Raw genomic sequence first — 17,013 nt, 5'->3', positions numbered from 1 at the left:
AATCCTGATGATGTCAATCATCTTTAATCCTGATGTTAAACATCTTTAATCCTGATGTTAAACATCTTTAATCCGGATGTTGATCTCTTTTAAAATGAAACCACCGGAGAGATTGACATCAAACCTTTTAATCTTATTTTGGATACACCACTTTCATTTACATTGTGAACAATAAAAAATAAATTATATATTTTTTTTTATATGCTTTTAATTAACGAATTAAAATGAATGAACGGATGGAACTGTATGGATCCTGATTACACCATATCCATTTTTATTAACCATTTTTAAGAAGTCCAACCATATAAATTAATGCTGCTCACGTCCAAAAGACCATGTTCCTTAAAGCAAAGATCCTTTTTAAGAGGGGTCAACCCAGACAAACGGATCGTCGTTCATACATGGTTCTGCTCCTTTTACCATCGATGTGGTCAATGTGATATCTTCAATGGTTTAGTCACCTTACCAGTTGACTAAACCAGTGAAGATATCACATTGACCTTTTGCCTTCATTAAAGAAGGAGATCCCTGAGAGTTATTACCTGTTGGTCCTGTGATGACATCGCTGTGAAACGCTATATTCTTACACGCGGGCCTGTTTGAGGTTTTATTGTTCTGATGACTAAAAGTAAAAAAGGGAAGAAGAAAAAGCTTAATCTTTCGTTTGTTTCCACCACATCACAAGTAAAATGTGTTGCTCAAGAAAGTCCCCACATGAGACACAAACATGATCTATTTATTCCTCAGTGGATTATTTTATAATAATGCAGTTGCTTGTTAGCATGTCCTGGATAAAGATGACAAGAGGATGTATTTCAAACCGTTATTTATTAGAGGTCACAGAAAACCCTGTCCAGGTCGTTCCACCCTAAAAAGTCTAATTACATTTTCAAATAGGCCTCTAACTTAATTTACATTTTGTAAAAATGCATTAAACAATTCAGATCTGATGTCCACAAACAGACAAATTGTTTATTATGTGTACAGAAAGAGACCCAATTCCCCAAAAGGCACAACGATTCTTCCTCTTCAAAATGGTGTATTTGCTGTTGATTTATATCAAACTGCCCTATAACAGCAGAGACCTCGTCCAATCACAGCAGGGTGCAATAAAGATAATTAGTTAGAACCGTATATAAATACCTCTTCATAAAATACAAACTAAATACATAAAAGTTACTCAGTACCATTATTATAAGTAGGCCTACAATAAAACAATTCAAGCACAACTTAAGATTTGTTAAAGTTAATCAATTGATAATCTGGCGACAGACTTTAGTTTATTGTAATGTAGACAGGGAGAGGATACTAGCCATTAGTAATCTTTCCTGCATGTAAGTGTTTGCAAAAAACACTCAAACATCAATCTGTTTCCAGCCTATGCAAAGGTCCCATTTATGGTTTGATCATCAAACTATAGGATCCCTTTTTACCTTCCATAGGTAATTAATTGATTTACTTGTTAGTTAAATACATCATATAGATAGTACCTGCACACCACAAGCCATCTAAGAATTCTATGAAAAAAATAATAATTACTACCACAGATTCAACTCCCAAAAGCTTAATTTTCGGTAATAAAAGTGTCATCTGCATTAAAGTTAGTATAACAAAGGTCCTTTTCTCTACTTCAATACAAAAACGATTTTCAACCAAAAAATTAAGACCCTGAACATTTAACTATGTGCTACCTTTATCTTTCCTTAAGCAAGTAGTTTTCTTGTGCAAAATAAACCGTAAGAAACTGCTTAATCAATCTCAATCCAACTAGGCCCTAACATTACAATGCTGAGCAGTCACTTTCTACTTCCCTTTCTGCAAAATAGTTTTCTCTACAGCCCCTCCATTAAAGAAGCGCTCATCTGTACATTAAGGCCTCGGCATTCAGAGAGTATTTACATTCCAATATTGATAAGAACTTCTGATCTCTAAATCCTATAAAGAATGTCAAACCCTGCACACCAAGCACAAATGCACATGAGCAGACGAACGTGCAAGAGCACATGCACAAGCACACGTGCACACACGAGAACACATGGACACGCACAAGCAGACGTGCACAAACTTAATCGGCAACAACAGAAGCCAACAACCTTTCATACCACGACATTGAAATGCGTTTGCATATCAAACAGGAGCGATCGTGGGGATTGGTTGGACGTCCCGATTCCGTACAGCTCCACTGAAATCACGGTTCAGCCAATAGTTTCTGGGTGGACATTATTTGTGTCCAATTAGAAATTCATACACCTCTATATGGTGGATCATTATTTACACTCTAGATTATAACATAATCCCATGAACCAACACGTGTTAAAGCTCAGGTGAACATACAACCACGGTCTTAGAGTGAAAACTTTGAGAAAACTGTCCAGCTTGCAAGCTCAATGAATCCACAACCCAAACAAACTCTCATTCTAAATGCGTCGATTCGGACAAGAAGACTAAACTCAAGGTGCGCCTGACGCCCTGAAGCCTCATGCGGTCTCGCCGGCCAGGGTCTCGGTGGAGAGCCACGTCTTGGCCCCGTTCAGGAGCTTGCTGATGGGCGTTCCGCGGAGGTTGGGCCGGCACAGGTTCCCCACGGGGGTGAAGGGAAAGGAGGAGCTGAGGAACTCCGGGGGGGGCGAGGGTTCGTACAGCGAGCCGGCCTTGAAGAACATCCTACTGGGCTCCGCGTGGGGGGTCCCGGGGGGGCCCCCGGCGGGGCTGGCCCGGGGCGTGCTCCCCGGCGTGGGGCCCTTGTAGCGCCGCAGTTGGCTCTGCAGCGTCTCGATCTCGTGGGCCAGCTGGGAGACCGCGTGGACGGCCGTGACGGGGCCGCCGCGGGGGATGACGGCCTCGGGCACCCAGCGCAGGAAGTAGAGCCGCCACAGGGCCAGGTGGGAGGGCAGCAGCTGGGGCAGCAGCAGCCCCTGGGGGTCCGCCGGGCCCGAGAACCAGTCCCGGGCGAAGCGCTCCGACGGGCTCTCGGGGACGTCCCTCACCGGGAACAGGTCCGACTTCAGCTGGGCGGCCAGGGAGTTCCGGCGCGGCAGGGTACCCTGACTGCCCTGCAGGCCGTTGCGTGCAAGGGCGGGGGGGGTGCCTCGCAGGGTGGAGCTCCAGCCTGTCTGGGAGGGGGGCGCGCCTCGCAGAGTGGAGCTCCACGTTTTATGCTGCAGGGGAAGAGAAGAGCGGAGACATGAGAGACATGTCGGGACCCCCCCCTCACACCCCTCTTACGTACTTATGCCGCTTTTCCACCGCACATGTAGCTCGACTCGACACGACACGACACGACTCGACACGACTCGACACGGTAGCAGCGCGGGTCCTTTTCCACCGCAAATAGTACCTCCGGGACGTGGGCGGGGTCGGCTGCGCGAAAGGGCCGTGACGTATTTTTGTACGCGACGCAAACAACACCTGCGTAACCCAAACATGGACAGAACCCACATAACAACAATGGAGAACATCGATGCGATGGTATTCGTATTATTAGCTGGCATGTTGAAGAAGTGGAATATGTTGGCTGCGGCGCTGCTATGGCTGTTACCAGCATGGTTGCCATGTCGCTCTCGTGACTTCGTCACACTCTCTGGCCAATCAGTGGCCGGCCGTCTGCCGACGTCACCTTTTAGCATCGGCTCAGCCGCTTGGAACCTAGAGCGAGGCGGGTGGTACTAGAAAAAGCAGCCACTTCAGGTACCAGATACCATGTTTTCGCGGTGGAAACGCAAAAAAGGCGAGCTGAGTCGAGTTGAGTCGAGTCGTGTCGAGCTGGTAACATGCAGTGGAAAAGCGGCATTAGTGTGTGTGGTACGTCCTGGCACTTAAAAATAGTCCTTAGCATTGTGTCGCTTCTTATCCCAACTATCTTTGTTGTGTACCGGGAATGGGTTAACCCTAGTGATTGTTAGTGCTTGGTTCTCTGAATATCCTTACTGTAACGACAGCGATATATTGTTGTTCCTCTTCTTCTGACTAATGTACTTAATGTAAGTCGCTTTGGATAAAAGCGTCTTCCAAAAGGCCCTCATTGTAAATAAATATCATAGGTATGTTCATTTTTTTTTTTTTTTTTTTTTTACAAGACTAGAGCCAATTAACTTCGCAAAGGGCTTCTCTCTTCCTTGTTCTGAAATGTTAGAGAATCAACTCAGGGTCGTCAAGTGGAAACTTGGGTACCGGTAAAAATAACAGAATGGGATGAATAAGATGGAGAACATGTTTCACTTTTCCGTACTAAAGGAACGAATGTGCTGTTCTTCCATCGACACATGACTGGAACTGGTTGACAGTATCTTCCCGTCCTTCTCCATACCCCCACCAGAGAAGCTGTGTTTAACAGAGAGGCCTTCTCCATGTCCCCACCAGGGGAGCTGTGTTTAACGGAGAGTTCTTCTCCATGTCCCCACTAGGGGAGCTGTGTTTAACGGAGAGTCCTTCTCCATACCCCCACCAGAGGAGCTGTGTTTAACGGAGAGTCCTTCTCCATGTCCCCACTAGGGGAGCTGTGTTTAACAGAGAGGCCTTCTCCATGTCCCCACCAGGGGAGCTGTGTTTAACGGAGAGTCCTTCTCCATGTCCCCACTAGGGGAGCTGTGTTTAACAGAGAGGCCTTCTCCATGTTCCCCACTAGGGGAGCTGTGTTTAACGGAGAGTCCTTCTCCACGTCCCCACTAGAGGAGCTGTGTTTAACAGAGAGGCCTTCTCCATGTCCCCACCAGGGGAGCTGTGTTTAACGGAGAGTTCTTCTCCATGTCCCCACTAGGGGAGCTGTGTTTAACGGAGAGTCCTTCTCCATGTCCCCACTAGAGGAGCTGTGTTTAATGGAGAGGCCTTCTCCATACTACCACTAGGGGAGCTGTGTTTAACGGAGAGTCCTTCTCCATACCACCACTAGGGGAGCTGTGTTTAACGGAGAGGCCTTCTCCATGTCCCCACTAGGGGAGCTGTGTTTAACGGAGAGGCCTTCTCCATGTCCCCACTAGGGGAGCTGTGTTTAACGGAGAGTCCTTCTCCATGTCCCAACTAGAGGAGCTGTGTTACGTAGAGTCCTCCTCCATGTCCCCACTAGGGGAGCTGTGTTTAACGGAGAGTCCTTCCAACTGACCTTTGTGCGTCTGAAGGACTTGACCGCTCCGTTGTGAGCGTAGGGCGCCGCCTTGCCCACGTAGATGGGGTTATTAAACAGGGCCTGGTCCGTGACGGACAGCTGCTGGGACCAGTCCCAGACGGGCGGGAGACACAGCTCCTCCCCCTCACCCAGTGTGATCTTCTTATCCTCGAGGAAGTCCTGGAGTCAAGACAACACGGAAACACAACATTTAACCGGAAATAGCAGCTTTCGTGAAAAAGATTTAGAAACAACTATCGCAACCATTTACATCACTACCCAATCCACTACTTCATTCAAAATAAGAATGTAGTCACATCAATACATCTCATGAGGACGGGTAATACTTGGAACAACACTTTAATAGATCACCCACACACACTTCTACCCGAGGGGAGTCTGCAGGGACACACTGAACTGAGGGAACATCTTGCCGTGTTTCTTACGTGCATGGTGTCTGCGTGGTGCTTTGGGCCGTTGAAGAGGAAGGTGCTGAAGACAGGAACCCACATGCTGTCACTCAGCAGCGCCAGGTAGGTCTCTGTGAACTCGAAGGCGGACGGGTACTGGTTCAGCAGCTGCCACACGCAGTCCAGGAAGAGCAGGAACAGCGGAGACTGGAGCAGGAGCGGGGAGGAACAAAATGGAAGTAATCAATCACTACGTGAGGAAGGCTGGCGTCAGGAGACGCAGAGGAACGCATGAGACGTGTTCCACCGTCTGAGGGCAGGGGCGACACTTCACTCTCCCTGAGGCGTGCTCCACCGTCTGAGGGCAGGGGCGACACATCACTCTCCCTAAGACGTGCTCCACCGTCTGAGGGCAGGGGCGACACTTCACTCTCCCTGAGACGTGCTCCACCGTCTGAGGGCGGCAACACTTCACCCTCCCTAAGACGTGTTCCACCGTCTGGGGGCAGGGACGACACTTCACTCTCCCTAAGACGTGCTCCACCGTCTGGGGGCGACCGACACTTCACTCTCCCCATGTTCACGCATCGTTCTCCCCAAACATCAGAGTGATACTACACCAACATGCTCCGTTTCCAGCATCACCAAGCAGCGTTTGTATAAGGTGTAGAGTACCGCTTTGTTCATTCCCACGCTACGGGGCGACACACTGCAGGCCTACCTCTTCCTTATCGCTCTTCTTCAGGTGATTGCAGCGGTCCAGGAAGCGATGTCCCGCCATCACCCACTCCTTCTGCACCAGGCTCTGGAACCCCGACAGCGAGCGGAAGTGAGGGTCCACCATGATCTGCACCAGGGAGGACACCACACAGCTCAGGTCCCGGCCCTCCTCCTCTGGAAGGGTGCAGGGGAGGGAGAGGGAGGGAGGGAGGGAGAGAGGGAGGGAGGGAGAGACAGACAGACAGACAGACAGACAGACAGACAGACAGACAGACAGACAGACAGACAGACAGACAGACAGACAGACAGACAGACAGACAGACAGACAGACAGACAGAGAGTACAGACAGACAGACAGACAGACAGACAGACAGACAGACAGAGAGACACAGACAGACAGACAGACAGACAGACAGACAGACAGACAGACAGACAGACAGACAGACAGACAGACAGACAGACAGACAGACAGACAGACAGACAGACAACAGAGAGAGAGAGACAGAGACAGAGAGACAAAGAGGAGAGACAAAGAGAGTCACAGAGAGATAAGCCAGGTTCATATTCAACAGGCTCTATGACACAGAGTCCTTTAGACAGGTTTAATCACATCGTTAAAGGGGCTGTAGGTAAGACTTATTTTGGATAGGCCAGAATAGCTTATTATTTCTTTAGTTCAATTCAAATAACTTATTTTTCCGTTAGGAACTTGAGATGTGGAGGAGCAGCAGGGTGTGTCCAACATTCTTTTTTTTCCTGCTCTTCCTGGACACACACACACACACACACACACACACACACACACACACACACACACACACACACACACACACACACACACACACACACACACACACACACACACACACACACACACACACACACACACACACACAGGGGGGGGGGTTACCTTGCAGAATGACCGAAGCGTTCAGCCCTTCCAGAATGTACACCACATCACAAGAATGTTTCAGGAAGGTCCTGCAAGCCATAACAACACACACGGTTAACCTTTGCTCAAGAGTTCGAGTGTCCACATGCCTCCCAGGTAGGACGCTAAGACATGCTCGCAGCAGCATTGTTCCTGATTTAATGTTATCCGTGAGTAATGCTCCTTTTCCCTTGGTGGTTAGGAGCAGAGAGTACTGGAGCGTTGGGAGAGAATGAGCTTGGTAGAGGGTGGAATGTCATGAAGGAGCATACCTAACCAGCGACACATTGTTTAACAATATTACCTCAACTCGGTTTAGTAATACGTGCAGTCAAAATGGGAGGTATAGGTTTAATTAATTACCCATACCAACATTTACATTATTTTGAAGATGAATGTAAAATAATTTACATTCTCTTGAAAATAATGTCAATCCAAAACAGGTGCAGGTCTGGTGATATTTGACCTACCGGACATATATTTTCTAATTATTTTAAAAAAAATGTTGCCATTCAAAATAATTTAAACCCAAAACAGGTCCCATCCCAGCTGGGAGGTGCTGAGGTCTGATCCTATCTGACCCACCGGACATAGTCCAGCCACTGGGAGTTCTCCACCGACGACAGCCACTTCTCCTCAGTCTCCTCAAAAGGGTCTGGAAACAAACAGACAGAAACATATTAACACACACACACACACACACACACACACACACACACACACACACACACACACACACACACACACACACACACACACACACACACACACACACACCACACACACACACACACAACACACACACACACACACACACACACACACACACACACCTAAGGGGTCTCACCTATCACACATATGTGCCTGAGCCTGACCAGGCTGTTGTGGACCTGCTGGATGTTGGGCAGGTTCTTGTCCAGGTCTGCCTTGTGGACGTCGCCCCGCTGGGGGTGGCTCTTGATGATGGCGTTGCAGATTCTAGGACCACAGAGAAGAAGACCTTTGCCATAACTCATTCACCAACCGAGTCCACAGAGGTTAAAAATAAATGCAACAGCACCCTCTGAATAGGAAAAGATCGATTGGTCATTTGGTCACTGAAGTTGGTCGCATTTCAGAGAATTGAGAGTTAGATTAGTCCCCACACACTAACACTAACACACTCACACACTAACACCCCATTAAGGTAAAAACACACATCCTGTGTGCCTGGTTAACACTGGCAGCAGTATAGAGAACTAAACCATCAAATATTTTATTTACATTGGAGGCAGGATGTTTCTACGACTTTATAACCAAACCATATCCAAAATAAATGTGCATATTGGCAGAACACCCCTCAAATAACCGGACTCAACTGGACACCGCGTTACCAGAGCTGGGCGTCTGTCTGGTTATGAATCGACATATTCCTCTTAGATCAGCGTCTGGGTTCAAACTAAAGCCAGTGAACAAGGAGGACCTACTGCTTGAGCCCAGCGGCCCAGCGTACCTCTGATCCAGCCTCTTCTGTTGGAGGGGGTCAGTGATGGCAGCCATGCGGCTGAGGGCGCTGCCGTTAGGGTGATTCCAGCACCATACCTGGAGCGAGGGTGAACGACGCGCGTCAGACAGAAGACCCAGAGAACAAACCTGCTTTTCCCCCCAATACAACCAGGTGCAGCTGTTCTGTTCAATGTGATTTAATAAGTGGCGTGAGTACCAACAGTGCTGAGGCAGTAGGGGACACTACGTCTGGAGGAGTACTCACAGGGAGGCGCTGGCCGCTGAAGGCCTCGGCGTACTGCCTCAGGTCCTGGTCTGCAAGGGAGGTGGGAACCACAAAGAACTCCGGGAGACTGAGGGGGAAAAGAGGAAGAAAGAATATGACAACAGGGCGGAAACAAGGAATACCGAAGGGTATTCCTTGTTTCAGCCCTGTTGTCATATTTGTTCTTCGGACAACACGGCGGAAACAAGGAATACCCTTCATTCCGAAGGGTATTCCTGTTTTCATTTCAATGTAAAAACACAGCCCATTAGTTTGATTCTTTAACAGGTAAGTATCCACGTCCACTGGTGTTGTGGCGGACGTGGCGGTCCCACCTGGGCGACACGCCGTAGCCCTGGTTCACCGAGCTGACCTCCACTCGGCCGCGCCGGTCCTCTTGATCTCCCGGTCCCAGTCCGAGGAGCAGGCGAACAGGGGCGTCTGCGAGCCCCCCGCGGTCCGCGCGCCGTTCAGCCCGTCCTCTGGGGACACGGAGGTACACACACACGGTCAGGGCGGAGCCACAACGAGGTACACACACGGTCAGGGCGGAGCCACAACGAGGTACACACACAGTCCGGGCGGACCCACACCGAGGTACACACACGGTCAGGGCGGACCCACACCGAGGTACACACACGGTCAGGGCGGACCAACAAAGACACAGAGGTACACACACAGTCAGGGCGGACCCACACTGAGGTACACACACGGTCTGGGCGGAGCCACACCGAGGTACACACACGGTCAGGGCGGAGCCACACCGAGGTACACACACGGTCTGGGCTGACCCACTATGACACGGACTCTGATTGGGATTATTTGGCTCGATATCGTGGTTGGGATTATTCAGTGCGATTGAAAGATAACCGATTCTCTATGTATTCTGTGGCACAAACTGTTCTAAAAAACAACAATTAAGCAATTACCGAGTTGTAATGGTTTGTCATTTTATTTCCATTAACAAAATGAGATTCATGTTTTCATTTTAAAAGAAAAATTGTCCAATGAATTGTAGCCTTTCCACGATTAGCTTATTGCAGAGGCCAAAAATCACGATTCAGATTCATATGAATAAATTGTGCAGCCCTACACAATCCAATCCAACAGGGCATTGGCTGACGATAAAGGATCCTGAGAGTGTACAGTCTGTGGTCAGAGCGTACCTGAGGAGCCCAGGTATCGGGTCCCGATGAGCTCAAAGCCAAACAGCAGCTGAGGGTCTGCGGGCCGAGAGTAGTGGGCGATGGCCAGGCACACCTGGAGGGGAGAGACCGGAGATCCTTAGCAAGAAACATCTACACGCAGAACACACTTTTTGGATTTTCAATACAATATGATAAAAATTAGGTTCTATAAAAAGCTATAATATTGGAGTGGTTGACATTGAATATTCAAAGAAATCTGGATTGTTATTTGAGATTTGAGTACACACACACACATAAGAATGGAATTCGGTTTAGTCGTTTTTAAGATCTCATCGAATCCTATTCCAAATAAATAATACTTTTGATCCTAAATTAATTAGCTTCTTCCCATTTGTGTTTCCAATTTCCTCAGTTTATCTGAGCGTGTGTGTGTGCATTTTAGAAATAGCCGTGCTGCCCCAGCTCTGTCATTTCCAGCGGCAGAGAGATCTATATAGATTGGCTTCAATCCATACTGCACAATAAAAACACAAGGGCCGTTTTAAGAGGAAACCGTAATTACGTGTGTGGTTTCCTTAAATAGACGGCTAAGGATAGGGGCAGAAACATGGCCTCCATGCCCAAGGTGGTGCCATGTGCTACCTTTAGGGAGAGTAATTCAATCACCAGATGGATTTCGAAACTAAAATGTATTATTATTATTTATTTTTTTAATGGGCCGGAGTTCAGTAGTGTTTCTGAGCTGGTCGCCATAGGAGGGAACCAAACCAGCTACATGCTGGTCCAGACTCAAACCCTGGCCCACAGCCTACAGTCAATAACAGAGTTCTGGGCACTCCAACTGTCTGGGTGACTGTGTGATGTGAACTAGCGTAGCGTAGCTCAGTGGGCGGGTGGCCCTGTACTTGATTACAATTATTGTAAACAAAGAAAGGTACGGGCTGGGCAGCATCTTTCATTCGTAGAATATATCAGATATAGGCTGTGATTTTGTTGATGTTTCATTATTTTGGAACGAGACTAAAAACACCAGCGAGCTAATGGAATGAGGTGTCAGAGCAACGTGATCTTTAATACCATTTTTTCCTCCAAAGAGGAAACGCAACAATCAGTGCAAAACAATCAGAACCACATCCATAATTACAGCATGTGCAGAACCAACACCCATTATTGTCTCGCCCTCGTCAGACTCTGCCCTGACGCGGCCCGGCGAGGTCATAGAGCGCGTGGCTGAATGGAGGCCTTGTTCCCCGGCCCGTGGTGCTGAATCTAAAGTTCTACCCAGTCACATGTTCCCCTGGTCAGTCACTACCTACCGAGGCTGGCTTTTGATCCCAGCATCCAAACTGGGGTTTTATACTGGTGTGACCTCGGCATGGCCTGGTCCTACCAGACTCTCGTACTTCACTTCATTTCATTTGCACAGAGAGTCTGGCCACTCTCCATTGACAAACGTTAACTCACTTGAAGGCGGGTGTCTGTTGGAGTTTAAGACTATTGGATCTGCCCAGTGCCACTCTGGATCTGCCTTAACCAATGGCTAACGTCTGACTACAACTCAAACTAGCGCACGACCTCAACGTCATTGCTCTCAGCCACTCCCTCTGTTCGCTGATTGGACTGGCAAAATTCGACCGGAGAAAACCCGCAAACCCAGACGTAGTACTGAAGGGAAATGAATATTGAGCAGAAGTACGTAGGCGGGCGGAGCCAGGCTGACAGCATGCCTGATCGACCCCAGTTATTCAGACAACACACTGGGGTAACGCGTTACCACATTCACCTTCTTAGCGCCCTCGGGACCGGCCTCATCGAAGCTGAACCGCACGATGCGGAAGTCCTTGCAGTAGAGGATGAGCTCGCTGGGGTTGAACTTGAGCTTCTGATTGGAGCCCAGGACTTTCTTCTTGCCCTTCGCATCGTTGACTGGAACACAACAACAACAACAACACAATCTGAGCTTAAAGTCAACAGAAATGGCCTCTATGATATTGAGAAAGATGAAAGAAAGTACCAATAATTCAGATTCCTGTACTACAAGTATTATATAACATCAAATGCTGTGTAAAGGAAAGTCTCCCTCATGCATATTTTCCCATTGAGGATAATCGAGAAGATTTTGTTGTAATTAATAAGCAAGTAGGAAGTCTTTGGACAGAACAAGAATTGTATGAAGAGTCAACAGAAATAATTACTAAAAACAAAGTCAACAAGTGCTGGCTTTCTGAGTAAACCTATTGAAGGATTCACGCCTAGGGCAAAACAACTACAGAGCTGCTTTTTCATATCTATTGTGAATTATAATAAATAAGGATATAAAGAATAATAACCTAAGAAATATTTTTTATCATTATAAAAAGAATAACGGGTAAATTAACATACTATAACCCTTGATGATCACAGCATATAAAATGGGTATGCATATAAGCTTTTTCATCACACATTGTGTATGGAGAAAATATGATCATTTATGGTGAATCCCAAATGATCTTGCCAGTAACTGTCAAGCAGAACCAAATAAACAGAAGTGGAAATGCTTCTTCTTACAAAAGGACACATTTAAAATCAACACCAGAAGGCAAACAAACAAAACAAAACACAAACAGGCCGAGAACACACACAGAACAACACATGAAGACTGTGTGGATGCCTGGAGGTGGTTTGGAGGTGAGGTTCTGTGCAGTAACCGTAGACGCAAATGAGCAGAAGAAAGAAAATCTGAGAGGTACATGCCCGTGGCCGACATCACAATTCACACTGAAAGGAAACCACTGAAACATATGTAGAAAAAATGAAACGACTAAGACGCAGCGTTGGCTGCTGTGAACAAATGGTCAAACACAGATGGAGGAAGACGTTGTTCTGGAAGGACAATGCTCCCGTTATCTACTCACCAAGGTCGACGGGAACCCTAACACATTCTTTGTGTCTTCATAATAACGCAGCTCTCAAAATCAAAACAAAAACGTGTACAATTATCAAATGTCTCCCAACAGCTCATGCATCACAGTTAAGGTCCTGAAAAATACGTCACAGTTTGTCTGAAATCCCCTTTTGGACAGTACCTGGCATTGGGAAGTACCTAAAAACATGTCTGTGGTACTTTTAATCGGCTCTCTAAGGCTAATAGGAGAGAATAAAACTAAAAGCAAACCGGATGTGCTTTGGGACTACTTTTAGCATCGTTCATTCACAAACGAATGGTGTCACTCATGGACTGGGAAAACAACCCCCAGCTCGGTAATATTAGCATAACAAACAGACGCTCCGAGCGCTTTGCCCTTGCCCCGTCAGCGAATGACAGCCCAGAGTTGCATAAACAAGTCTAATCCCTGGCCTGCAGCACCACCAGCGCGCCGTCCCCTAAGTGTTGGCCTGGCTAATCCCGAGGGTGGCCCACCAGCGACGCACCACCAGCCCGGGAACCACAGGTACAGAGAGGGGGCTCTTCATTACAAACAGTGAGTGAGGACAGCCCAGTACATCACTGGCCGACAGGCAGCAGCGGGGAGGAGAAGGCACTGCTCATAAGGAGAACACACACACACACACACACACACACACACACACACACACACAACACACACCACACACACACCACACACACACACACACACACACACACACACACACACACACACACACACACACACACACACACACACGATCTGCAACCACCGAATTATCCCCAAAGCTTTTGAAATGGTTCTCTTTATGTACCTGTCACCACCTGATCCACACAGGCCAGGGGGATGTCATGTTCTCCAAGCAAGCGGTTGGAAACCTGAAATCTCTGAAAGAAAGCAGAATCAAAAATATTAATGGCTTGCATTAAGGCAAAACAAAACGCATACAGCCTCTTATATGAAAATGATACCTAGAGCAGTTTAATGAGGGGACCTACTGGTAGGGCCAGAGCCTCATGGGTGACGAAGGAGACCTTGAAGTTGGTGCAGATCAGTTTCCCCCAAAGGTCATCGTGGCTTTTCTCAGCACCGATGCATTTCCTCACAAAGTTCACCTCATTGACAACAATCTCTCCTGAAGTAATACACAAGAATAAAGCACTGGATCAACACAGGGAGCGGGTTGAAACGGCATCACAAGCAACACAACTGGACATCCATCAGAGTGCTTTGTAGGAGTGCCTTCGATTTAACGTGAAGAAAATGAGCTCAAACCGAAGAAAAAGCTGTATACTACTACTCTTTTGGATCAAACATTACATCACACTTTAAAAACCTACGCCTGTTTAAAAACCGAAGCAATGAAAGTCCAAGTACATCAACGAACATGACCTAATGAATGCACAAGTCCTAAACACTCCTACCAAATACACCATGTAAGCCAAGTGTCATGTGACCATTAGTCATCAGCGGTAGTAAATAGGTTTTTTGTTTGGTCTGAGAAGCCCACAGACAGCTAGCCTCACAGACACACTACTGCTCGCCTGAGCAGCTCAAGCACTCCTTCATTTGCCTCAAATGTACACGTTCATTTGCCTTCTCTGTTTACACAAAAATACAAAACATAAGCTCTTATGATTCCTTGGGTGGGCATCAATGAGGAGCCAGACCCAGGCCCAGGGTTCCTAGTACACTGGCATTCAGAGGCCAGGCGGAATGATAGTAAACATAGGAGTAGACTCCAAACCCCTTTTTAAATATGGGGTCACCAGCTAATCACAGATTCAGCCCCCAGATGTGTGGAGGACCTTTGAGGGCACACCCATCGTAACCCCGTCTGAAATCCTCCAAGGTACTCTTAAAAGCTTTCACTTCTGCAACAGCTTCTACCCTAGTGTGTGCACGTTTGTGGTCGTTGAGTGTTATCTTCAGGACCCGGATTTCACATGCAGATTCTCACTTCTGCAGCCTATTTGCAAACAAAGGACTGGAGTGTACGTGCAAATTCTCACTTCTGCAGCCATTTGCAAAGAAAGGAAGTCAAGTGATCATATAGGCCTTGTATTATCGCTGCCTAGTACTATGACAGTTGCAATGAACTACTTAAAACCGTCACAAAAGACACAGAATGCCATGGCATTTCTCCCTACCAGTATAAATGTGCTATCATGTTGAGTGAGTTAGTGAACGACGCGAGTAGTTTAATATTATGCAAATTACCCGATAAAGATTTGACAAGCCAAGTGCATTGTCCAACTGCATTCTCACATTATTTAATCTATGGCAAAGAAAACTCACCTGGAAGTAGTGTTGCTTCCAACTTTTTAACAGGAGGGTGTAGGCTTTTCTTTACATCAGTCTGGAGATGAAGAAAACAGGCAGCACAGGGTCACATCTTTAGAGATAGAGTAGAGGCTTATGTCTTTCAATAACAACAGTATCTCAGCTAATTATATTAACTATATATACTAAATTTAACAATACACTATTCGAAAAGTTTGTTTTGGCACAGACCACCAGGATGTGGTGACAATTAAACACATCTTAATAACACTACTACCACTAGTGAGCATATTTACATTAGCTTTAAGTGAGTAAGTAAGTAAGTAAGTAAGTAAGTAAGTAAGTAAGTAAGTAAGTAAGTAAGTAATAAGTGTACAGTAAGTACAGCAGGATGAAGTCACAGTGAAACAATTCTTACCATCACTACTTCCTAACCTCACTAGTGAGCAGGTTGGACATGAGCTTTAAGTAAGTAAGTTAAAGTAAATAGTTGTATGTGTTGTATGTGTCCTGTGAGGATTCTTATCCTGACAACAGGATAACAATGTTAGGATCGTACCTGTAGAGGAGGGAGGTAGGACTTGAAGGTGGGCTTCAGGGGTCTCACAGTAAACATGGTTTAAGTCGGATTACAGTCCACCGCCCGGCTCTATGGTCCCCTCAGCAGGGGCTGGCTGTACTAGAATTAACACGGTGTTAACCAGTACGATCTAAATCCAAGACGTTGAGTTCACCGGTGATCATAAAGGTGTGCTGTCTTCGGGACGAAGCGGCGAGCAGGTCGGATCCCCCATCGATGAGGAACCAGCGGGGAGGCGGAGAGTTGTCAGCGGTGTTAGCCTCTGGGGCGGCTGCGGGGCTATGAGCTATGAGGCTAACAAACTATGAGCAATGAAGCTACGGAGCTATGAGGCTAATAAGCTATGAGCATTGAAGCTACGGAGCTTTGAGCTATGAAGCTATGGCGCTAAGAAGCTACGGAGCTAAGAAGCTATGAGCTATGGAGCTAGCAGAGGCTCCGAGGAGCATCAGATCTCCACACACAGTCACCAGACACTCAGAGTTCAGCGTCCACCCTCCGGTCCTCATCGCTACAGATCCTTAGGGTCCATGGCTGCATTCAGAACACTACAGGCTCACTGGGGCTGTGGGCCTGACGTCCATGTTTATGTTGGTGGGAGGGGAGGGCCCGGAGATGGGGAGGGCCAAGAGACAGGGAGGGCCCTCAGACACAAGGAGGGCCCCCATACACACACACACACACACACACACACACACGCACACACACACACACACACACACACACACATATATATATATATATATATATATATATATATATATATATATATATATATATTATAAGGTAGTAGCGTATGCGTGTGATATCCCTCAAAACCCTTGATGAGAGCAACAAGTGGATGTGGGGCAATACAGAGAAGATGCTTTCTGTACATGTGGGCTCTCCGAGTAGGGACCTGATCAATTACATACCACTGTATGTTTCTTGGGTTGGTTACATTTTTTTTTTACATTTTTGTATATTTTCATACTATACCGGAGAGGGACTGCCTCCTTACACCGTGAGTTCAAATTGTTAGAAGATGATGATCCATGCAGTCTAACCGTCTAACTTGTGTCCCTTCAACAGTCCACCAGAGGGCGCTGTTTCCCAAGTATTGTGTTCCAAACGCCTACAAACAGCGTCGTTCTCAGCAGCAGCCTGACGAGGACTACAAGTTCACCTCACGTCATTCAAAGCCC

The 17,013-nt window shown here is 47.0% G+C and overlaps 1 protein-coding gene across 1 annotated transcript; it reads right to left on the bottom strand.

Moving 5' to 3' along the window:
* Positions 1-685: 685 nt before the first annotated feature.
* Positions 686-16,425, bottom strand: mtmr10 (myotubularin related protein 10). The gene is given in 17 exon segments (XM_056607351.1): positions 686-3,158; positions 5,099-5,281; positions 5,548-5,718; positions 6,233-6,405; positions 7,142-7,212; positions 7,748-7,817; positions 8,010-8,140; positions 8,655-8,743; positions 8,913-9,000; positions 9,248-9,284; positions 9,287-9,394; positions 10,079-10,172; positions 11,844-11,986; positions 13,781-13,853; positions 13,965-14,101; positions 15,265-15,325; positions 15,809-16,425. Coding segments are annotated over 17 exon segments (2,367 nt in total). The 5' UTR covers positions 15,866-16,425; the 3' UTR covers positions 686-2,477.
* Positions 16,426-17,013: the final 588 nt, after the last annotated feature.

Source organism: Gadus chalcogrammus, chromosome 14, assembly GCF_026213295.1.
Source record: "Gadus chalcogrammus isolate NIFS_2021 chromosome 14, NIFS_Gcha_1.0, whole genome shotgun sequence".
Lineage (NCBI taxonomy): Eukaryota > Metazoa > Chordata > Actinopteri > Gadiformes > Gadidae > Gadus > Gadus chalcogrammus.
Note: the sequence above shows the minus strand (reverse complement) of the source record. Positions and strands in the feature narration are given on the sequence as shown.